Source organism: Aotus nancymaae, unplaced genomic scaffold (assembly GCF_030222135.1).
Source record: "Aotus nancymaae isolate 86718 unplaced genomic scaffold, 86718_ANA_hifiasm-v0.15.2.pri h1tg000029l, whole genome shotgun sequence".
In the NCBI taxonomy this organism is placed as follows: Eukaryota; Metazoa; Chordata; class Mammalia; order Primates; family Aotidae; genus Aotus; species Aotus nancymaae.
The window spans coordinates 29838178-29862293 of record NW_026988442.1 but is presented as its reverse complement, the minus strand read 5'-3'; the positions used below and the strand labels follow the sequence as shown (position 1 = coordinate 29862293).

The 24116-nt window shown below is 48.9% G+C and overlaps 1 protein-coding gene and 1 long non-coding RNA gene across 5 annotated transcripts in view; both read left to right on the top strand.

Annotated features, from left to right (window-relative positions):
- The window catches only part of LOC135276934 (uncharacterized), a 31318-nt gene extending 23784 nt beyond the window's left edge, over nt 1-7534 (top strand). Inside the window, exon 3 of the long non-coding RNA XR_010344482.1 lies at nt 7454-7534. This is a non-coding gene — a long non-coding RNA (uncharacterized LOC135276934). The remainder of the gene's footprint in view (nt 1-7453) is intronic.
- A 3090-nt stretch (nt 7535-10624) lies between these two features.
- The window catches only part of RIPOR3 (RIPOR family member 3), a 99578-nt gene continuing 86086 nt past the window's right edge, over nt 10625-24116 (top strand). For 2 of the 4 annotated variants that reach the window (XM_012467445.3, XM_012467447.2), the window contains exon 1: nt 10626-11421. In XM_012467445.3, the coding sequence (XP_012322868.1) occupies nt 11419-11421 (3 nt within the window). In that variant the 5' untranslated portion in view covers nt 10626-11418. Of the gene's footprint in view, nt 11422-12721; nt 12844-24116 lie in introns of all 4 variants that reach the window. The other 2 variants (XM_064382516.1, XM_012467442.3) reach the window with 2 other exon arrangements.

Genomic DNA, 24116 nt, shown 5'->3' with positions numbered 1-24116 from the left:
TTCCCATTTGTAGTCTTGAAATTCCAATAAATAGGCCAGGCATGGTGGCTAATGCACTTTGGGAGGCTGAGGTGGGGTGGATTGCTTGAGGCCAGTAGTTTGAGGCTGCAGTGAGTCATGGTCACCCCACTGCACTTCAGCCTGGCCAAGAGAGCAAAACGCCATCTCGAAAAAAAGAAAAAAGAAAAAAGAAAAGAAAAATTCCAAAAAAGCAAAATCAAAGGTGGAAGGTGCAAAGCGGAGGCCTGGTTCCAAGTGGCGCACTGTCATTTCTACCTCATCCGTGGGTCAAAGCACTTCCCAGTGCCACTCTGCTGCAGGTGGCTGGAGAAACAGTCTCACCTTTGATGGGAGAGGTAGCACTGGCACATGCGCAGATCCCGGAGGCCTGTTGACCGGGGGTAGGGGAGGCTGCTTGTAGTGATTCACACAGCAGGCTCCCTGGAGTGCGCTCTTCTGCTCCTTGTCCTGAAATCTGAAGGGAAGCTATGGATCTTTCTTACTGATGGAGGAACCTCTGGGAGCCTGAGCCTCCCCTTTGGCCTTGGCATCTCCTTGTCTGGACCTGAAGATAGAGGCAGAGAAGGTGAAGATTAGGGTTTTTGTTGTTGTTGAGCTGGAGTCTTGCTCTGTTGCCCAGGCTGGAGTGCAGTGGTACGATCCCGGCTCACCACAACCTCTGTCTCCTGGGTTCAAGTGATTCTCCTGCCTCAGACTTCCGAGTAGCTGGGATTACAGGCACGCATCACCAGGCCCAGCTAATTTTCTTTTTTTTAGTAGAGACGGGGTTTCTCTGTATTGGTCAGGCTGTTCTCAAACTCCTGACCTCAGGTGATCTGCCCGCCTCGGCCTCCCAAAGTGCTGGGATTACAGGTGTGAGCCACTACACTCAACATTTTTTTTGTATTTTTAGTAGAGACAGGGTTTCACCGTGTTGCCTAGGCTGATGTTGAACTCCTGAGCTCAGGCTATCTGCCCACCTCAGCCTCCCAAAGTGCTGGGGTTACAGGCGTGAGCTACGACGCCGGGCCCTTTTGTTTTTTCTTGAGACAGGGTCTCACTCTGTTGACCAGGCTGGAGTGCAGTGGCGCAGTGACGGCTCACTGCAGCCTCCACCTTCAGGGCTCAAGTGATCCTCCTTTCTCAGCCTCCCAAACAGCTGGGACCACAGGCATGTGCCACCATGCCTGGCTAATTTTTAAATTTTTTGTAGAGATGGGGTCTTGTTATGTTACCTGGGCTGGTCTCAAACTCCTGGCCTCAAGCAATCTCCTGCCTTGGCCTCCCAAAGTGCTAGGATTACAGGTATGTAAGCCACTGCACTCAGGTAAATATGTTCTTTTCCAGATTTTGTTTTGGTCTTGTTTAGTTTCATTAGGGAAGAGGGATCTCATTTTTACTTTGGTGGTTATGATATTTTATTTTGTCATGATATTTTATTTTCTTGCCACTTGCCGTATTTCTCTTCCAAATCAACTGCAATGAAAAGTCAAGGCAATGGAGCAAGTCAGCTAGTTATTCTGTAGATTTTACTGCAAATGCTCCAAAGAGTTGAGAACATGGACTCTAGAGCAAGATCCTTTGAGCTAGAATCCTGGCTCTGTCACTTATAGGCTGTGGGACCTTGGGAAAGTGCCTTCGATTCCTCCTGATCATGGAGGAATCCCCAATCACGGGACGACCATTGCTTGGGAGGGTGGTGAGGATGGAGTGAGGTAGTTGACACAAACCATTAAGAGCAGTGGCTGCCCCTCCAGCCCCGGGAGCCCCCGAATGTTGGGTACTAGCACTGTGCACAGAGTAGGCACCTCCACAGGGCAGCAGGGAAAAGAGTCAGATCACAGCGCTTGTGCAGAGGGCAGACAGGCAGGGCACAGACCCTACCCCAGATGCTTCTAAGGGGTGGAGGTGGCGAGTTGCATGGGGGAATAAAGAGGATGGCTTACATATTATAAAAAGCAGTTTGGGGCTGGGCACAGTGGCTCACGCCTGTAATTCCAGCACTTTGGGAGGCTGAGGCAGGTGGATCACGAGGTCAGGAGTTCAAGACCACCCTGGCCAAGATGGTGAAACCTCGTCTCTACTAAAAATACAAAAATTAACTGGGCGTGGTGGCAGGCGCCTGTTATCCCAGCTACTTGGTTGGCTGAGGCAGAGAATTGCTTGAACCCAGGAGACGGAGGTTGCAGTGAGCCAAGATCGAGCCACTGCACTCCAGCCTGGGTGACAGAGGGAGACTCCGTCCCTCTCCCCACCAAAATAAATAAATAAATAAATAAATAAAAAGCAGTTTGTTGGCTGGGCATGGTGGCTTACACCTATAATCCCAGCACTTTGGGAGGCCAAGGTGGACAGATCACTTGATGTCAGGAGTTCCAGACCTGTGGGTAACCCCCATATAGGTACCGAGGAAGGAGAGCTAAGCAGAATCCTGGCACAATTAGGGCCTGAATCTTAGTTCATAATCAGAGGAATGCCTAGAGAAGACATGGTACAGAGCATGAATTAAGGAATAAGCAGCTTATAGTTGGAGGTATGTCTGGAGCAGACACAGTGCAGAGCACGATTTAAGGGAAAAACAGTTATACCAGGACGAGAATCCATGGCCCAGGCGGCAGTGTTCAGTATCGTAAAGATACCCGCTGAATGACAGGCTTGGGGCAAGAGCCACTCCTCCTGATAAAGGAGTTGTAGAACCTTGCTCCAGTTCTTGTGGAGGGCTGCCCTCAGACCAGCAATCCCTGGAGCATCCCAGGACTCAAAACCCCTCCGGATAATTGCACCTTGGTGACTGTGAACTTTCTCAGCTCTTGTTACTGTGCTAGCTCAAAAAGCATTCCCCTATAGAACTCATTGGAAGCTGCCAGCAGGTAACGGTAGACCCTGACAGCTCTGTCACTGCTGTGACTTAAGCATCCTCCTATAGATCTTCTTAGGAGTAGCATGCCCATAGATAGAAGTATTGCACACTGCACCCTCTTCACTACGCACGGCCCACCTCCATGCCTTGGTGACCTAATGGGGGCGGACCCTTTACTGTACACTGTCCACCTCCATGCCTCGATGACCTAATGGGGGCGGACCCCTTACTGTACACTGTCCACCTCCATGCCTCGGTGACCTAATGGGGGCGGACCCCTTACTGTACACTGTCCACCGCCATGCCTCGGTGACCTAATGGGGGCGGACCCCTTACTGTACACTGTCCACCTCCATGCCTCGGTGACCTAATGGGGGCGGACCCCTTACTGTACACTGTCCACCGCCATGCCTCGGTGACCTAATGGGGGTGGACCCCTTACTGTACACTGTCCACCTCCTAGCCTAGGTCACCTAATGGGGGTGGACCCCTTGTTTATTGCTAACGACCCTATCACTATCCTTAAAGGTGACTTCGGGGCCTCACCTGTCTCTGTTTATAGGTGGAGTGGTCCCCCTGAGCCCAGCTGCGTTTTCCTTGTTCTTCTGTGTCCTGTCTCTTTATTTCTCAGATCCTGCACCTCAGCACAGCATAAGGGACACCCCATGACCCCGTGGGGCCCTTAGCCCTACACAGACCACCCTGACCAACATAGTGAGACCCCATCTCTACTAAAAAATAATAATAAAAAAAAATTAGCTGGGCATGGTGGCATGCACCTCTGTAATCCCAGCTACTCGGGAGGCTGACAGGAGAATTGCTTGAACTCAGGAGGCAGAGGTTGCAGTGAGCTGAGATCGCACCACTGCACTGCAGCCTGGGTGACAGAGTGAGACTATCTTAAAAGAAAAGAAAAGCAGTCTGTAATCTCTTAGTGCATTCACGTAAGAACAAAGCCAGCATGTGTGGTGACTCCTGCCCATAACTGGGTCTCATTCTAGCCCTATTACGAGGTATTTGTGCTTTCAATATAAATTATAAATCTAAACAGATGTGGAGTTTGTTTTCCCCACAAAGCAGATTCCAACCAGCCTGAAACCAGCCAACCCAAATAAATTGTGTGCTTAAGCCCATTGTTTCCAGCAACATGTAAACTGTTGGGTTGCAGAGAGTTGCTTTGAAGGGGCGTCCCATTAGTGCTCCCAGCATGAGGGTTCAATTTAGGTGGCACATATTTGAACAGTGTGCTGGAAATTTGTGGCAAAGAAAAACACGCATGGGGTGGGGGCAGCGGGGTCAGGAGGCCTTTATCAAATCGTACAGGATGCATTTAGGGGCTGCTGTCATAAGAGCGCACACACACACAAAATAAAGTGGCAGCCTTGAACTCAAGGAGAATTGTAGAATTCCTCAGCTAGCGGAATCATTTTGGGAATGCAAAGAGCGCTTTCAATGTTGTGTTTGTAAGGAAATGACAGTCACCAAGTGGAGAATGTCAGGTCCTCTGAGAAACCCTGTGGGCACTCATGTGCAGAAGCTATTTACTTAACTGGAATTGGTTTCTGAAAAAATTTGACTCTGCAGAGTCCCAAAGGGAGTGTGGCGAGTGTCTAGGATTTTCTTTCAGGTCAGGACTCAGCCTTTGCTAATCTCCAAAAGTGATAAGGCCCCCAGATTTCAGGGCAGATTCATTCCTCCCCTGAACCAAAGTTTATGGTCCTGGTTGGGGCCAGAGGGAGATCTTGGCATTCCAAAGGCCTCGCCAGCTCCAAAGAGCCCACTTCTATCTGATAGATTAGTCACATGGGATCAAAGGTCCTGGAGTGAGGCTCAGGAAGGGTGAAGGTGAGAGTAGAGGAGGTGCCTAGGAGTGATGGATTAGAATATTTATCTCCAGAAAGACTCCAGCCACCTGACTGTTCTCACTCGGGCTGGAGGTAGATGGGGCTGATACTGGGGGAGAATTTTCATGCCATTATCCTTAGGCAAATGATGGATTTTACCAAGTAGAATAGGTCTGGAGAGTCTTCCTTCTGTTGAGCACCATCCCCTAATCCTCTCCCCTAACCCAGACTCCATCTCTGATCTTCATCTAAAGGATGCTTGGGGGGCCAGGCGCAGTGGCTCACACCCGTAATCCCAGCACTTTGGGAGGCCGACATGGGTGGATCACGAGGTCAAGAGATCGAGACCATCCTGGTCAACATGGTGAAACCCCGTCTCTACTAAAAATACAAAAAATTAGCTGGGCATGGTGGTGCGTGCCTGTAATCCCAGCTACTCAGCCCTGTAATCCCTGCCCAGCTACGCTGAGGCAGGAGAATTGCCTGAACCCAGGAGGCGGAGGTTGCGGAGAGCCGAGATCGCACCATTGCACTCTAGCCTGGGTAACAAGAGCGAAACTCCGTCTCAAAAAAACAAAACAAAACAAAACAAAAACGGATGCTTGGGCATTGGGAAGTAATGAGTCCAGAAGGGCTCAGCCAAGTGAGGTCGCCTGATTCCAGTCTGGCTTTTCCATGTGAATTAGACAAATGACTGAAAACACCCAGTGTTTATCCAGCACCCCCTCCACTCGAGGTGCAAGGATGCTGTGGTGCTCACGGCAGTAGTGACACAGAGTGCTGAAGCCCTTGGTGGCAAGGTTTGCAGGCATTCACGTTCAGACCACTGGGATTGGTGATTCTCCTCTGGCTAGGGCTGCTTTAAATGCTCCCTCTATGGTCTCTCCTCTCTGGTGGAGGAGGATGAGGAGACAGGCAATACTGTGGGATGATGATGATGACGATGCTGATGATAACAGCAACATATATTTAATAGGAGCCAGGTATGTCAGGTAGAGTCTCAGCATTTTACATATAATGTTTCAGTGCTTCTCACATTTAACATGTATGTGAATCACTTAGAGATCCTGATAAAATGCAGAGGCCAGGTGTGGTGGCTCATGTCTGTAATCCCAGCACTTTGGGAGGCCGAGGTGGGCGGATCACCTGAGGTCAGAAGTTCAAGACCAGCCTGGCCAACATGAGGAAACCCTGTCTCTACTAAAAATACAAAAAAATTAACCGGGCGTATTGGCACACACCTGTAATCCCAGCTACTCCTCGGGAGGCTGAGATAGGAGAATTGCTTGAACCCGGGAGGGGGAGGTTTCAATGAGCTGAGATCACACCACTACACTCTAGCCTGAGTGACAGAGAGCAAGACTCCATCCCTGAGCAGCTGGGACCATAGGCACATGCCACTATGCCCAGCTAATCTTTTTTTTTTGACAGAGTCTCACTCTGTTGCCCAGGCTGGAGTGCAATGGCACAATCTTGGCTCACTGCAACCTCTGCCTCCCGGGTTCAAGTGATTATCCTGCCTCAGCCTTCTGAGTAGCTGGGACTATAGGCGCATGCCACCACGCCCAACTAATTTTTGTATTTTTAGTAGAGACAGGGTTTCACCATGTTGTCCAGGATGATCTCGATCTCTTGACCTCATGATCTGCCTACCTCAGCCTCTGCAGCCAGCCTTAAATAGGCTATTTCAGAATAGTTTAAGATTTACAAAAAAGTTGCGAAGATAGTACAGAGGGTTCTATCTACCCTGCATGGATTTCTTACTGTTTTTCTTAACTGTTCATCGTACATTACTATGGTACATTTATCAAGACGAATGAACCATTAGGATACACTGTTGTTAACTAAACTTTATTAAGATTTTGTTAGCTTTTCCCTTATCTGGTGGACTCACTTTAAAACTGAACAAACAAACAAAAAAACCTAAAACCTAAAAATAGAATGTTCATGGAAAACCATGATCAATTGCCAAATACAGTTCTAGCTAGATGCTGTTAGCAGCAGAATGACCTAAGCGTGGGGCCTGCTTTCTTTGTTAAAAAAGGAGATTGGCCAATGTTAGGTGTTAAAGACAGGCGAGCTCAAGCTGAGACTTTCTCCCTGCCAGATGGCATTGAACCAGTATGGTCATAGGAGCGGAATGGCTTTCTTACTATGAGATTCAGTGTTTAGTGCCCAGTCTGTGTGTCCTCTAAAGTCAGCTTGGGCGGCACCCCTTGGGAGCCCCACTTTGAGAAACATTGAATGGTCTGGCTGTGCCACATCCGGAGATGGCTGGAACCCCATATCGCAGGCTGCTGGGCTCCAAACCTGGAGCTTCCTTCTGCCCTGGAAGATGGGGTCAGGGCCGGGTGCCCTGATTGGTGGTGGTTGCGGAGGATGGGAGGCTGTGGGGAATGTCATTTGTCATCTCTACAGTAACTCCCCCAGCTGTTTTCCCAAAGCCGGCAGGCGCTTAACAAGTGATGGACAGAAAAGAGCACACTGCAGAATTCTGTCCCCAGCTCCTTGTCACGAACACAAGGGCCATTTATTTGCCCGTCCTGTCGGAGAGATGCATGTGGCCCTACATTTAGTCAGTGAGGGGGTGGGAAGTGGCTGAAATGAACCGGCTTTCCCAACTGCCCTTTGCGTAATGTCTGAACTTGTTCACATTCGTTCCTTGAAAATGCTTCAAAGTGGTTTTTGTGTTTTATTAGTTAGAGTAGGTGATACTGCTTCCTGAAACCAAGTCTTTGCTTTCCAATAGATATCTGCCATCCTCATTTCCAAGAGACTTCAGCCCACGACAAACTAACTCAGACGGCTCTCCTGCCCTGAAGGAATTTCACTCTGGAATAAGTCACTGTTGGCTCATGGGTCTGGACATCTAGCCGGAGGTGATTCAAACTAGAATCTTTGCAGAATTGCTAGGTTCACCCCCTAAGGATTGCCCTTCCTTCCTTTCTTTTCTTTTCTTTCTTTCCTTTCCTTTCCTTTTTCTCCCTCCCTCCTTCCTTCCCTCCCTCCCTCCCTTCCTTTCTCCTTTCCTTCCTTCTTTCCTTTCTTTCTTCCTTCCTTTTTCTTTCTTTTCTCTTGTTCTTCTTTTTTGGTGGGGGGTGTGTGTGCTTTTTTTTCTTTCTTTTTTTGCCACAGGATCACTCTGTCACCCAGGCTGGAGTGTGGTGGTACCATCTCACTGTGCCTGTAATCCCAGCTACTCAGGAGGCTGAGGCGGGAGAGTCGCTTGAACCCAGGAGGCAGAGGTTGCAGTGAGCTAAGATTACATCACTACACTCTGCCTCCTGAGCTCAAGCAATCCTCCCACCTGAGCCCCCTCAAGTAGCTGGGACTATAGGTGAGAACCTTCACACCCAGCTAATGTTCTTTTTTTTTTTTTGTAATTTTATTAAAGATGGGGTTTCACCATGTTGCCCAGGCTGGTCCTGAACTCTTGAGGTTAAGTGAGCCACCTGCCTTGGCCTCCCAATTGCTAGGATTACAGGTGTGAGTCACTGTGCCCAGCCTGTTTCTTTCGTCTTTTAATTATTATTATTTTCTTTTATTAATTTTGAAAACAGAGAGAGGGTCTCACTATGTTGCTCAGGCTGGTCTCAAACTCCTGCTGTCAAGCAATCCTCTCACCTCGGGCTCCCAAAGTGCTGAGATTACAGTCATGAACCACTGCTGCCTGCTGAACGCTGTTTATTCTGACCTGACCTATTGTAGAATTATTTTAGTTAGTCCAAGGAGGCAAGTGGTTGGGATAAAATGTTCTCCACATATGGGCACAATATCCCTAAAGAAGGAGGGTGGGTCGGGTGTGATGGCTCACACCTGTAATCCCAGAACTTTGGGAGGGAGGCAAGCAGATCACTTTAGGTCAGGAGTTCAAGACCAGCCTAGCCAACATGGCGAAAACAAGTCTCTACTAAAAATACAAAAATTAGCCAGGTGTGTTAGCGGGTGCCTGTAATCCCAGCTACTTGGGAGGCGGAGTCAGGAAAATCGCTTGAACCTGGGAGGTGGAGGTTGCAGTGAGATCAGCCACTGCCCTCCAGCCTGGGAAACAAAGTGAGACTCCATTGAAATAAAAAAACAAATTTTTAAAAAGAAAGAAGATAGCTAGGACAAAAATAATAGACCAATCTATTTTCACTTTTAGAAATGAAAGAATTACAGATAAAAGTCTCACTCCCAAACTCTTTTTCCAGAGGTAGCAACTCAGTTTGGTTTACATCCTTCCAGCCTGTCTCGCTAAGTATTTCCATAGTGTTTCATTTCATGTGTGTAAAGGGGGAATGCTACATAATCAGGATTATACCAAATGTATCATGCTGACCCCCTTTTCACTCAGTAATATGTCTTGGAGACCCATCTCTGCGGTTAGATAGAGACACAGCTCTTTTAAAACTGCTACCTCAGCTGGCACAGTGGCTCATGCCTGTAATCCTAGCACTTTGGGAGACCAAGATGGGAGAATCACTTGAGGCTGGGAGTTTGAAACCAGCCTGGTCAACATATTGAGACACTGTCTTTATTTTTTATTTTATTTATTTATTTATTTATTTAGAGATGGAGTCTCGCTCTGTCACCCAGGTTGGAGTGCAATGGCATGATCTCTACTCACTGCATCCTCCATGTCCTGGGTTCAAGGGATTCTCCTGCCTCAGCCTCCTGAGTAGCTGGTATTACAGGCATGCACCACTATACCGGCTAATTTTTTGTATTTTTATTAGAGACAGGGTTTCACCATGTTGGCCAGGCTCGTCTCGAACTCCTGACCTTGTGATCTGCCCACCTCGGTCTCCCAAAGTGCTGGGATTATAGGTGTGAGCCACCGCGCCTGGCTGTCTTTATTTTTAAAAATTAAAAAATAAGAACAACAACCTAAAAATCTCTGCTGCCTTATCCCAGCCTGGGGAACACAGTAAGACCCTGACCCTACAAAAACTGTTTTTGAAAAATTAGCCAGGCGTGGTGGCTGTCTGTGGTCCCAGCTGCTCAGGAGGCTGAGGCGAGAGGATCACTTGAGCCCAGGAGATAGAGGCTGCAGTGAGCTGAGATGGCACCACTGCACTCTAGCCTGGGTGACAGAACAAGACTCATTCTCAGAAAACAAAAAACAAAAAACTGCTGCCTGATATACCATATCTTTTACATGTTGTTCAAGCAGTCATGATTGGACGGGTATTTCAGTTATTTCCCATCATTTCCTATGATAAATGGTTTTCAGCAAGCGTTTCTGTGCCTGCCTTCTTGTGCTCAGGCATAAGCGATGTGCTGACTGGTAGGAGATGCTCATTTCTGGTTTTCCAGAGGTCTTGCCAAATTACCCTTCAGAGTCTGTGTGTATGCTTTATCGAGGAGGGGTGTCCATTCTTGCTCTTTGGTGCTGTTTATTTCTGATTTCTTTTCCTCGCTAGCTGCAGAGTGGAACGGAGCCAAGGGGAGGGAGAGAGAAGTTCCTCTCTAGGTGTTCAAGGCCCTGGATGTGCCACCGCCGGCCTCTCCTCCGGAGGCGGTAAATGGCTGCTTTGTTCTTGGGTTGGTCCCTGAGCAGAATCAGAACGCAGAGACGTGTGAACTGGACAAAAGGAGCCGTGCACATCACCAAGCTGGATCCCACCCCTTGACCTGGAGAAGCTGTTAACTTTGTGGGAGTTGCACACACTCCAGTGTGACGGGGCATGGGGCGAGCGCCCACCCCGAACCCTGATATCATTAAGTTATAAAAAAGAAAAGAAACATAACAAATAGCCCGACCCTCACTAAGGGATGTAAAGAAAAGAAACCAAGCTGACTCTCAATCTAGGAGAAGTGGGAGGCACAGAGGGGGAAAGGGGTTTGGGGGAAACCCAGGATGGAAGGAAGGGGTGTGCAATGGATCAGATCTGGACTGAAGAGGGGGACAGATGGGAAAGGGGAAAGAAAAGAGGGAAAGGAGAAAGAGTGAGGAAGGGGCTGGAGGAAAGTGACAAGGTAAGAAAAGGAAGGAAAGGGCTAGAGGAGGGAGGGGTGACAGAGCAGTTTCGGAGAGTAGGCTGCGTCTCAGTCTGTTTGTGATTAGCGCACAGCCCGGTGCAGAATGGAGTAAACAGAAACTTCCAGGCGTCCCCTCCGCCCCTCGCTGAGGCAAAGCAGAAATCAGATGCTCTGTGATTAATCGTGGAGGATTCAGGACACGACCACAAACGCTGTGTGGACTTGAAATTAACTGCCTGTTCCCAGTCCCCTTGCCAAAATGGGAGTGGGGGGTGGGACGTGAAGGGGTGGGGGCCCCCCCGCCTGCTGGGGGCCAGCATGGAATTCCCCCCGGCAGAGCTGGGACTGACACTGACAGGCAATCGGCGGCGTCCAGAGCAGCAGGCAGCATCCGGCGGGGAGCGGGGCCGGCTGGGGGGCCCCAGGAGGGCTTCCTGGAACCCCAGTTCCACGGCCGCCTGCACCCTGACACAGGCCAGATAAGAGTCCCGGCTGCATTATCAGAGCCCGGCAGAACACCGGCCTCCCTGTACCAGAAGGAAGACTGGGGTTGTAGCAGGTCCTCAAGGCGATCTTCCCAGAGAGTGCGACGGGCGCCTGGTGGCCAGCGTGGATGGACTTTGCCGAGCCCTAGCTGGAGTCCGGGAGTCCCGGGCGAGATGGCAGCAGACGCTTGTTGGTAGCACTAGAGAAAGCAAGGCAGCTGCAAGGAGGCAGGCGGGACTGCACCTGAGTGTCCAGACCTGCTGAATGGTGAGTGTGATGTGACTGATCCCCATGTGTGCCATGATGCTGCCTTGGGCGGACAGACTTCTGGAGTTAGGGGCACGGGAGGGTGCAGCCCCTTACCCACAGTCCACCTGGAGCTCCCAAGGCCGGGGGAGGGAACCTGGGTTGAGGCTGAGATGGGATGACGGTATCGTGCTGTGAAGCCTTGGGCAAGTTATTTGCCCTCTCCATGCCTCCGTGTGTCCAATTCTAAAACAGTGGTTGAACTAGGTGATCTTTAAGACACTCTCACGATGACAGCTATTCCTTGTGCATCTGCTATACGCCAGGGGCTGTATAGGCATTTTTGAATCGTCAGCTCGGGAAATCCCCAGAAGCCCCCTGTGGGGTAGGTGTTATTGGGATCCTCATTGTACACTGAGGAAACGGTAACCCAGAGAATCGAAATGACTTGCTGAGGTCACACAGCCCATCAGTGGCAGAAACGAGAATAAGACCCAGGTTCTTCCAACTTCGCTTTGGCTACACTCTCCTGCACGCCCCCCGTGTTCTGTATTTGGTATTCTGTGTTCCATGGTTCTGCAATTATCCCAAGCAGCATGGGTGAAGGCGAAGGAGGTATGAATGGAGCATTACCTGCAGGAGGGAGGCAGAGGTGGGGCAGAAGGAGCGGCAGGCTGACATCTGCAAGCAGCCTTTTAAAAGACGTGTCAGCCCAGGGTGGGGGCTGGCTGCCCTGGCATGGGGCAAGGGCTCCAGGCTTGAATGATGAGTGCCCGATGCAATTTCCTAGATTGGCTGCCTTGTAGGAGGCTCCCGGGGGCAAGAGAGAAGAGAGTTAATATGTCAGCAGTGAAGAGAGCTGGGGGCGGGGAAAGTGGCATATGCCTCAACTAGGTTTTGTTCCAATTTTATTTTGCCTTTGCAAAAAATCTGTTTCAAATCATTCTGGGCCCGTGCAGTGTTTTTGGACGAAACAGAATTGTGAAACACGCACTGCGCTTTCCACATGCCTCCCCTGGGGGGAATCACATATTAATATTATCGTAAGCTATTTGCATATATATCCCTGCAGCTGTGGCTGGCAGCGGCCAAGAGATAAGAGACTGATAAAGTCAGCTCTTGTCTCCTTGGCATGGAAAGGGAGGATGCAGGTTACACTCAGGGGCCAGAAAACACACAGCAGGTGGGGAATCCCTGGGGTGCCAGGCATGGGCCAGAGTGAAAGGTCCCAGCACCTAGATGTGGCCTTTTCTTTTCTCTTCCCTTGGAAAGTTCCATCCCAAAGCAGCTCTGTACTGATCCAGGCCTCCTTTCCTTTCAGGGACTGGCTGTGAACTGCCCCGCCACACCTCCCCACCCCCACCACCTTGGGGACAAGTCAGCCCTGAGTTGTGGTCTCAGCTCTGGGAGCAACTTGTCCAGAAGCCCCGCCCCCAGCCCCAGGTAAACTGGGACAATTGGTTACCCTACCCAGTTCCACCCTGGATTTTCTTTGTGACCTTGAGTAAGTCACTTCCCTTCTCTCAGCTTCCTCATCTTTAAAAACAAAGGGATTATTTTAGGAAAGCTCTAAATCTCTTTGCAGCCAGAATTCCAGGAGTTGGGTTGAAGAGCACTTAAATTCTGAACTGGGTGAGGGTGTCTGAGAGTAAGATGAAGTTTGGAGTGAGGCGGCTCACACCTATAATCTCAGCACTTTGAGAGGCTGAGGCAGAGGGATCACCTGAAGTCAGGAGTTCAAGACCAGCCTGGCCAACATGGTGAAACCTTGTCTCTACTAAAAATACAAAAATTATCTGGCCGTGATGGCGTGTACCTATAGTCTCATCTACTTGGGAGGGTGAGGCAGGAGAATCACTTGAACTGGGTAGGCAGAGGTTGCAGTGAGCTGAGATCCTGCCACTGCACTCCAGCCTGGGCAACAGAGGGAGACTCCATCTCAAAAAAAATAAAATAAAATAAAAAGAAGTTTGGAGAGGAGGAAAATCACCCCCCCCCACTTCCCTAGAGAAGTCCAGGAAGGCACTGGAGGAGGATGGAATGAAGTCAGGCTTAGGGAAAAGGACTGATGGCCTGAGGTACCATTGGCACGGGTGTCAGTTATAACAACCCTATGGCCCTGCAGCTTCTGAGGAGCCTAATGGGTTGTTGAAAGTGTATTGTGATCTTGTGGCTCAACGTTTGTGCTGAGTGATTTCACCCAGATGCCCACTGGTTGCTGAGGTCTTCCCCATTAGAACATCAGTGCTCCCCCAGTTCTTCCTGGGGTGCTCCGAAGGGGTATTTCTCATGCTTTGCAAACCAGTCTCTTGTTTTATTTTTTGAGACAGTCTCTCTCTGTGGCTCAGGGGGAAGTGCAGTGGTGTAGTCTTGGCTCACTGCAGCCTCTGTCTCCTGGGTTCAAGCAATTCTTCTGCCTCAGCCTCCTGAGTAGCTGGGATTACAGGCATGTGCCACCACACCCGGCTGATTTTTGTACTTTTTAGTAGAGACAGGGTTTCGCCATGTTGGCTAGGCTGGTCTCAAACTTCTGACCTCGGGTGATTCGCCTGCCTGGGCCTCTCAAAGTGCTGGGATTACAGGTGTGAGCCACCATGACGGGCCTGGTCTCTTGTTTCATTTGTCCTTCCTGCTTCCTGTTTCCTCTGAGGCCATTTGGAGAAGCTTCCCTGCCCAGCACAGCGTCCACGGTGCCAGCTCTGTAAACTCCCAGCGCTTCCCACTGTTTAGTGCCTGAGATGAGATGGCCTGGGTTCTGGGCAGATGTGAAGAGACTGGCTTCCTCCTCAGCTTGGCGATGTTCTTAGCCATGTTGCCCCCACACAGAGAGGTAGTGGAGTCAGCTTGTACCAGCTGTGAAAGCTGATGGACAGATTTTTAGGAATGAGGTGAACTGGATGCTAAACACAGCCATTGTTAAAAATTAAATTATATGAGCTTATAATTAAATAAATTATATGAAAATTAAAGGTAATCAAGGCCAAGTGTGGTGGCTCACATCTGTAATCCCAGCATTTTGGGAGGCTGAGACAGGAGGATCATTTAAGCCCAAGAGTTTGAGATCAGCCTGGACAACATAGCAAGACCCCATCTCTACAAATAATTTGGGAAAAAACTAGCCAGGCATGGTGGTGTGTGCCTGTCATCCAGCTACTCAGGAGGCTGAGGTGGGAGGATCGCTCCAACCCAGGAAGTTGAGGCTGCCGTAAGCTGTGATCGCATCACTGCACTCCAGCCTGGGTCACAGAGCAAGACACTGTCTCAAAAAAATAAAAATCAATAAATAATTAAATTTTTTAGAAAAGGAAAATATTAACTGGTATTTCTGAAGAATTACACTTCTTGATCAATTGTAACCATAGATTCATTACAGACTTTGCTGAGGGCAAAAATCAACAAAACTACTACCTGTGAATGAATCGATTATATTACATTTACAAAAAAAGAGTATTGTAACTTTTATTTTTTATTTGTAAATTGCGTGGGGCACATTCTTTACAATTTTTTTTTTTGAGATGGAATCTTGCTCTGTCACGTATGCTGGAGGACAGTGGCGTGATTTCGGCTCACTGCAACTTCCGTCCCAGCAGTTCTCCTGCCTCAGCCTCCCACATAGCTGGGGTTACAGGGTGCCCGCCACCATGCCCAGCTAATTTTTTATGCTTTCGGTAGAGATGGGGTTTCACCGTGTTGGCCAGGCTGGTCTCGAATTCCTAATCTCAAGTGATCCTCCCACCTCAGCCTTCCAAAGTGCTGGGATTACAGGTGTGAGCCACTGCGCCCAGCCTACATCAATACAATTTATAATAAACCAAAGTATACGTGTGTGTGGAAATGCAAATATATGTACTCGCCCATGCACACATGTGCGCCACACACTCACTTTCCCTTGGAGAGCTGGTTGCTACACCTCTGCCCGCACACCACGGGTTCCACAGCATCTATGCTTGTGCCAGGGTGTTAAAAATCCTCTCCTGAACAGTCCTCAGCCCTCTTCCAAAGGAATTCAGACCCCAGGCACAGGCTTTGGATGCAAGCCTTTTTTTTTTTTTCTTTTGAGATGGAGTTTTGCTCTTGTTACCCAGGCTGAAGTGCAATGGCACCATCTTGGCTCACTGCAACCTCTGCCTCCTGGGTTCAAGTGATTCTCCTGCCTCAGCCTCCTGAGTAGCTGGGATTACAGGAGCCCTCAATGACACCTGGCTAATTTTGTATTTTTAGTAGAGATGGAGTTTCACCATGTTGGTCAGGCTGATCTCGAACTCCTGACCTCATGATCCACCCGCTTTGGTCTTCCAAAGTGCTGGGATTACAGGGGTGAGCCACTACGCCCAGCCTGGATGCAAATCTTTCAACTTCCTCCTCTAGCTTAAAACAAACCAACAGCCAAACTCCTCTTTCTTGCCCTTAGCACTAGAGTGGATGCAGAAATCGGGTGGGTTAGCGATCCCGTCTTATCCCGTCTATACCAGCAGCATCTGGGTCCCAGCTCCACCAGCCACAAAGGCCTTGGGACGCCCTCTCCATTGTGGACTCTATGTCTGCACTTGCAGGGCATTTCTGGAGTCCGTCCGTGATGGCTCCCAATTAGTCCTGTTCCGTTTCAGGTCTCTCTCCTCCCATTCTTTGTTTTCATGCACAGCGAATGATGCTTTAACAGAAATGGCATCTTGGAACAAGTCAAAGGAGCGGCTAAGCCAAACCTATAGGAAAGTTCAGACAACTTGCTATTTTTAGAAGCTCTAGGAGCCAGGTGGGCCCTTTCCATTGCTGAGGGCCTAAGCCAGCAAGCTCAAGAGGAAAATATTTCTCATTCCCAAGTTCCGCTCTCTTGCAGTCTAGGCCAAGGAGGAGGCCCAGGTGGGACATTAGCTGAGAGAAGCGCAACTGCGAATCAAGAGGAGAGTCATGCCCACAGCAGTTTAAAAGAGTACTGAAAATACCCGTTTTTTTTTTTTGGTTTTTTTTTGAGATGGAGTCTTGCACTGTGGCTGGAGTGCAGTGGCACGATTTCGGCTCATTGCAACCTCCGCCTCCCGGGTTCAAACAATTCTACTGTCTCAGCCTCCAGAGTAGCTGGGACTACAGGTGCCTGCCACCATGCCCGGCTAATTTTCGTATTTTTAGTAGAGATGGGGGTTCCACCATATTGATCAGGCTAGTCTTGAACTCCTGAACTCAAATGATCCGCCCGCCTCGGCCTCCCAAAGTGCTGGGATTACAGGCGTGAGCCACCTCGCCCGGCCCCAAACAGGCGTGTTTTATTGTTTTGCGAAGTAGCAAGGGCGCGCCTGAGTTTAAACCTTAGTGGCTCCTGTGGTCACCCTGAGTCACCCCCATTAAGAGCCAGGTGTCTATACTTTCAGGCCATTCATTCACCCCATTCCTATTTTTCTTTTTTATGTAATTTTAATTTCAAAAATGGGATCATTGAATGCATTTATTCTGCGTCTTCCTTCTTTCAACCGACAGGTCTCCTGGACATTTTTCCATGAGCCCATGAAGACCTAAAACATTCATTTTAATGCCCACATCACAGAAGTCCTAGAAGGTTGTAGAAAGAGCTCAGATTTTTTTTTCTTTTCTTTTTTTTAGAGAGTCTCACTCTGTCGTCCAGGCTGGAGTGCAGCGGCATGATCTCAGCTCACTTCAATCTCTGTTTCCCAGGTTCAAGCGATTCTCCTGTCTCAGACTCCCAAGTAGCTGGGATTACAGGCGCACACCACCATGCCTAATTTTTGTATTTTTAGTAGAGACGGGTTTTTGCAGTGTTGGTTAGGCTGGTCTCAAATTCCTGACCTCAGGTGATCCACCCACCTCGGCCTCCCAAAGTGCTGGGATTATAGGAGTGAGCCACCGAGTAGCTGGGATTACTCACCTGAGGTCAGGAGATTGGGATCAGCCTGGTCAACATGGTGAAACCCATCTCTACTAACAATACAAAAATTAGCTGGGCATGGTGGTATACACCTGTAATCCCAGCTACTCAGGAGGCTGAGGCAGGAGAATCACTTGAACCCAGGAGGCAGAGGTTGCAGCAAGCAGAGATCGTGCCACTGTACTCCAGCCTGGGGACAGAGCGAGACTCCATCTTAAAAAAGAAAAAGTAAGTAGAATTGAATTAATCATAATGCCATAATGACATACTGAAAGAGGTACCTGAACAGCTTCCATCTAACAATCTCGTTACAGCTGTTTATAAAATCATAAACACCCGTGAACCCACTGCCCAGCCTGAGTGCCAGAACTCCCGCAATCATTTTACATCAACTAACAAACGCTTTTCCCAGCTTGCCCCCCTCCCTCCCCCACTGAGGTAGTAGCTGCTATCTTGAATTTTGTGTTTAGCTTTCCCTTGCTTTTCTAAAATTGTGGTGAAAAACATAGAATTTGCCATTTTAGCCATTTTAAGTGTACAATTCAGAGGCATTACGCATATTCGTAATCTTGTGCAATTATCAGCGCCATCCATTTCCAGAACATTTTCATCTTCCCAATTTCCCTTGCTTAAAAAAAATAGTTTTATTAGGTCGGGCGCAGTGGCTCATGCCTATAATCCCAGCACTTTGAGAGGCTGAGGCAGGTGGATCACGAGGGCAGGAGTTTGATACCAGCCTGGCCAACATGGTGAAACCCTGTCTCTACTAAAAATACAAAAATTAGCCGGGTGTAGTGGTGTGTGCTTGTAATCCCAGCTACTCAGGAGGTGAAGGCAAGAGAATCATTTGAACCTGGGAGGTGGAGGTTGCAGTGAGCCGAGACCGTGCCACTGCACTCCAGCCTGAGTGACAGAGTGAGACTCTGTCTCAAAAAAAATATTTTTTTTATCACTTAAACATGTATGCAAAAACAATATATTATTTGCTTTTACTGATGTTTAAACTTTACATAAAGATATATCTTGTCTTCTGGCACATATGTACGTACACACATATATGTATATATTTTGAGACAGGGTCTCACTCTGTCACCCAGGTTGGAGTGCAGTGGTGCAATCTCAGCTCACTGTAGTCTTGACTTCCCAGGTTCAGGTGATCCTCCCACCACAGCCTCCTTGGTAGCTGGGATTACAGGTGTGCACCACCACACCTGGCTAATTTTTTGTAGAGATGGGGTGTTGCCATATTGCATATTGCCCAGGCTAGTCTTGAACTCCTGGCCTCAAGTAATCAGCCTGCCCTAGCATCACAAAGTGCTGGGATTACGGGTGTGAGCTACAGTGCCCGACCCCTGGCACTTATAGTTTTATAAATCATTTTATTGCTAAAATTCATTGATATGGTTGCATGTCACTTGTTCATTAATTTTTTCTCTGCTGTGTACTATTCCATGGCATACCAGCATTTATTTTTCCCAGCTATGACCACCTGGGTTGTTTCCATTTGTCGGTTTTGTTTGCTGTTTAAAAAGTTCTGCCTCGAGGGTTCTTGAACTATCCTAGTGCACACATACAGGAGTGTGTCTCAAGTATGTGCCCGAGAGTAGAATTGCTGGAATATGACAGCGTATTCGGAATTATCTTCCAATGGCTGTACCAATTCACAAGCCACCCTCTACACATGGCATTTGCCAGATATCTTATTTTTTGCCACTTGAAAGGGTGGAATTTCCCCTAGATCTTGACTGGCACCAAGGACGGGGCTGGAATGTCCAAAAGCCTTGAATGGGCTGCATGTTCGTGACATGCCACATCTTTGTGGTACAGCTTCTCCCGGAGGAGAACCAAGCCGTACTTCAGAAAGGAACGCGTGGGGTAGGAATTACAGATCTGATAGCGTCAACTTTTCCTTCCTCCCCGCCACCTCCTTTCAGTCTGGTTCTCACCTTGTGTGGGAAACAGTGTGGTGGGGAAGGGGCGAATCCTTGGTCCATGACGGGCACTGTTGCATGCACTTTACAGATACTGCTATTAATTATTTACCCCTCAGATCCTGCACATGGAGGTGCCCTTAGAAGCCCCACTGTACAGATATGGGAACTGAGGAACAGAGAGGTTAAGTAACTTGCCGGAAATTACACAGGGAGTAAATGGCAGAACTGGGTTTGAATCCATCTCTTCTGGCTTCCCTCAGGGTTTATGCTGCCTTTCAGTAGTGCCTGTAGTTAAAGGTTGCAAACTCCTCAGTCCTACAGACTTGGGCTCAAATCTTGGACCCCCATCACCTCACTGTATCCTCTGAGCAGTGACATCACGTCTCTGAACCTCAATTTCTCTAAAATGAAAAGAGCTGTCTTTTCAAGAAGCTTCATTATGTTTTTTCTCGTGCCTTATTGTTTCTTTCCTTTTTTTTCTTTTCCTTTTTTTTTTTTTTTTTTGAAACATTGTCTGGCTTTGTCGCCCAGGCTGGAGTGCAGTGGTGCAATCTTGGCTCACTGCAGCCTCCACCTCCTGGGCTCAAGCAGTTCCTCCCATCTCAGTCTCCCAAGTAGCTAGGACTACAGGCATGCACCACCACGTCCAGCTAATTTTTATTTTTTGCAGAGACAGAGGTCTCACTTTGTTGCCCAGGCTGAAATCGATTCACCCGCCTCAGCCTCCCAAAGTGCTAGGATTAAGGTGTGAGCCACTGCGCCGGCTGTTGTTTCTAGTTAGGTTATATGCGCCTCCTTGAAATCTCCCTGGAATATGTTATTCGGCTTATGCCTGTCAGAGCTCATCCCTGGAGCTGAGGGGGTATCAATGCCACTCACACTTGTATCTGCAAATCAGGGTGCCCCCCACCCGACCCAACGAAAGCCAAAGGCTGTTCCTAGGAGCAGGGGATAGGTGCTGGATATCAGGAAAGCAAGTGTCCACTCTGGGCTGGCTGGGCTGGTTTGGGCCCCTGACCTTCGTGGCCATCGTATTGCGAAAGAGGCTGCTCTGATTGAGCTGTAACCAGCACAGGCAGCCTTTGGCCAGGTCGGCGTGAGATTACCAGCCACGCACGGGCGGCTGCACACAACACGTCTGGAATACCTATTCTGAAGGGTAATTCTCTGGGATAAAGCATGTTTATATTTTTTAGGGAGGTGGGGAAGAAAATTCCATTTCTGTTGCCAATTAGTTCTGCTTGAGAACAGCTTTTTCTGAACACCAACATATTGGCTCCCAGACTTGAGTCCTGTTGATTAACTCAAAGCAGGGGAAAAAAGAGATTTTTCTTTCCTTCCTCCACCTCCAACCGTGAAACCCGGCTGTTAGTGATGAAAGGGGTCCTGTGGATCATTTAGTTTTCCTTGTCATGACTCCAGGAAAGGCTATAAAAATAATCAGTGGGCCTCGCTGGCCGTAATTGACTGTAGAGAGAAGTTGGCTACCATAGCGCCTGAGTTGTGAGAATCTGTTTCAGATGCAGGCGTCAGCTGAGCCTCCTCTGACACCTGCTCCCCAAGGCCAGCAGAGGGTGGGAGTGCTGAAGCTTCTCTGCATGCTTCTCTTCCTCCCCAGGTTCCAGGGAGCTCCCAGCAGAGGAACCCAGGACAAAACAGAGATGCTGGGAGGGGAGGACCAAGCGTGGGTCTGGCGCCTGCTGCTTGCACCAAATTTCAGCTCCACTGTTTGTTGTCTGTTTTGAGACAGGATCTCACTCTGGTTGCCAGGCTGGAGTGCGGTGGTGTGATCTCGGGTCACTGCAGCCACGACCTCCTGAGCTCAGGTGATCCTCCTACCTCAGCCTCCTGGGTAGCTACAGGTGTGTGCCACCACGCCTGGCTAATTTTTGTAGCTTTTTAGTAGGGACGGGCTTATGCTATGTTGCCTAGACTGGGCTCAAACTCCTGAACTCAAGCAATCCTCCCTCTTCAGCCTCCCAGATTGCTGGGATTACAGGTGTGAGCCACCGCACCCGGCCCAGTCGTTTGTCGGCATGAACCTGGGGCAAGAAACTTCACTTCTTGGTGCCTCTGTTTCTTTTTATTTCTTTTTTAAATTCTTTTTTTTAAACCATAAACTCAACCAGTGACACCCTCATTTTCTATATTTTAAAAATATTATATATAATATTTTTGAGGTATATATGATATTTTAAAATATTATGTGTGTGTGTGTATATATATATAGTTTCTTTTTTTTTTGAGACAGGATCTCTCTCTGTTACCCAGGCTGGAGTGTAGTAGGGCAATCATGGCCCACTGCAGCCTTGAATTCCTGGGCTCAAGCAATTCTCCCACCTTGGCCTCCTGAATAGCTGGTACTACAGGTACACACCACCAGGTCTGGCTAATATTTTGAGTTTTTTTGTAGAGATGAGGTCTCACTTTGTTGCCCAGATTGGTCTTGAGCTCCTGTGCTCAAGTGATCCTCCCACCTGGGCCTCCCAAAGTGCTGGGATTACAGGTGTCATTTTAAAGAGATAATAATGGTTTCTCCTCCTGGGGGTGAGGTAAGGATTAAATGAGTTAATAACACGCAAAGCACTTGGAAGCAGCCCCCACAATGTGCAAAGTCCTGCATACACGCCAGCGTTTGTTATGTATTCAAGACCCTCCCACTCTTCCTCCCTGGACACTTGAGTCGTATGCAGTTGTGCCAGAGTATTCTTAGTCCAGTCCCCTGATGATGGACGTGAGATCAGTTCCTATCTTTTGTGATCACGAATAGCACTGCGTTGAATAATCTGTGGCCTGTGTGACAACCCCTCTCCCCACCCCTAAGGTATGTGAACCCCATGATAACCTTGGCCCTGGACTTTCCTTCCCGGGGCCTGCAGAACAAGGAGAGATGTGTGGTCATGTGGGCAGCCCTGGCCTGGGCATGCAGACAGGCCTGTGGGGTGGGACGGGGTAGGGGCAGGCCCTCCCTGAGCTAGGTGGGACAGATTCCTTGGGTGAGGAGCCACAGGGTGAGTTTCAGAGGGTTGGTGCGAGGCCATCCAGCTCCCAGGTTCCTAGCAAATGCCCTCATGTGGTCTGGAGAGAGGAAACTTGTGCTGTGCCATGTGGGTTCTGCCTATTTTTTGTGATCCTCTTCCTCTAGGAAGCCCCCTGGGATTTCTGCTCCAACACACTTTGCTGTATAGGCACCGGTTTAGCACCCACGGTGGCTGGCTCCCTTTTTGGGGGACAAAACCCATGATGATTGAGAAAATGAGACGTGAAGTCAGGAGGCTGATTTTGGTCTCAACTTCCCAGCACCACCACCCTTGTAACTCTTAGTTCTCTGTGTCCTCATCTGAAAGCAGGCTAAGAAGACAAATAATAAGACTGGGAGCAGTGGCTCACGCCTAGGATCCCAGCACTTCGGGAGGTCGGGACAGGTGCACCACTTGAGGTCAGGAGTTCGAGAGTTTGGGACCAGCCTGGCCAACATGGTAAAACCCTGTCTCTACTAAAAATACAAAAATTAGCTGGGTGTGGTGGCACCTGCCTGTAATTCCAGGTACTGGGGAGGCTGAGACAGGAGAATCACTTGAACCAGGGAAGCAGAGGTTGTAATGAGCCAAGATCACCCCACTGCACTCCAGTCTGGGTGACAGAGCGAAACCCTGTCTCAAAAAAAAAAAAAAAAAAAAAAAAAAGGCTGGGTGTGGTGGCCCACACCTGTAATCCCAGCACTTTGGGAGGCTGAGGCAGGTAGATCACCTGAGGTCAGATGTTTAAGACCTGACCAACCCGTGGTGATGCACACCACCACACCTGACCAACATGCGAAACCCTGCCTCTACTAAAAATATAAAAAATTAGCCAGGTGTGGTGGTGTGCACCTGTAATCTCACCTACTCAGGAGGCTGAGGCAGGAGAATCGGTTGATCCCAGGAAGTGGAGGTTGCATTGTGATTACACCATTGCACTCCAGCCTGGGTGACAAGAGCTAAATTCCATCTCAAAAAAATAAAATAAAAGCTAGGCATGGTGGTTCACACCTGTAATCTCAGCACTTTGGGAGGCCGAGGTGGGTAGATCACAAAGTCAGGAGTTTGAGACCAGCCTGGCCAAGATGGTGAAACCCTGTCTCTACTAAAAATACAAAGATTAGCTGGGCATGGTGGCAGGTGCCTGTAATCTCAGCTACTCAGGAGGCTGAGGCAGGAGAATCGCTTGAACCTGGGAGGCGGTGAGCCGAGATCGTGCTACTACACTCCAGCCTGGGCAACAAGGGAGACTCCGTCTCAAAAAAAAAAAAAAAAAAATTAAAATGAGAAAAGAATAATCATAATGATAACAAATTCACAGAAGGTCTCGTGAGGTCGCAGAGTCATAATACAAATGGGTTTGGACCCTGTGTCTGGCAAAAGAAATATAAGCTGGTGTGAGAAAATGACCCATGGGTGGGAATGTCTGGACCACAGGCACTTGCAGCCACCTCTGAAGGGAGTTTGGCCTACCTCCCAGAGCCTCGGCAAATCACGCACCCTCAGAACTGAGTTTTCTCTAGAAAATGAGGGTGCTAAGGATATCCACCCCGTGGGTTTGATGTGAGAATTAGAGACCGAGCACATGTTGCTTTGGGTGTGAGCTGCGGGCTCGTTGATATGAATGATCTGTGGATAGCTGTAAGCACCCTTCCAGACATTGGCACAAGGTCATGCATGCAGTTGGTGCTTAGTGATTGCAAATGGACTGACTGACAGGGCCAAGTATGAAGCAGAGTCTGGGCTGGGTGTGGGTGGCTCGCACCTGTAATCCCAGCACTTTGGGAGACTGAGGCAGGAGGATTGCTTGAGCCCAGGAGTTTGAAACCAGCCTGGGTAACAAACAAGACCTCTACTAAAAAATTTAAAAAAAAAAGTAGAAAA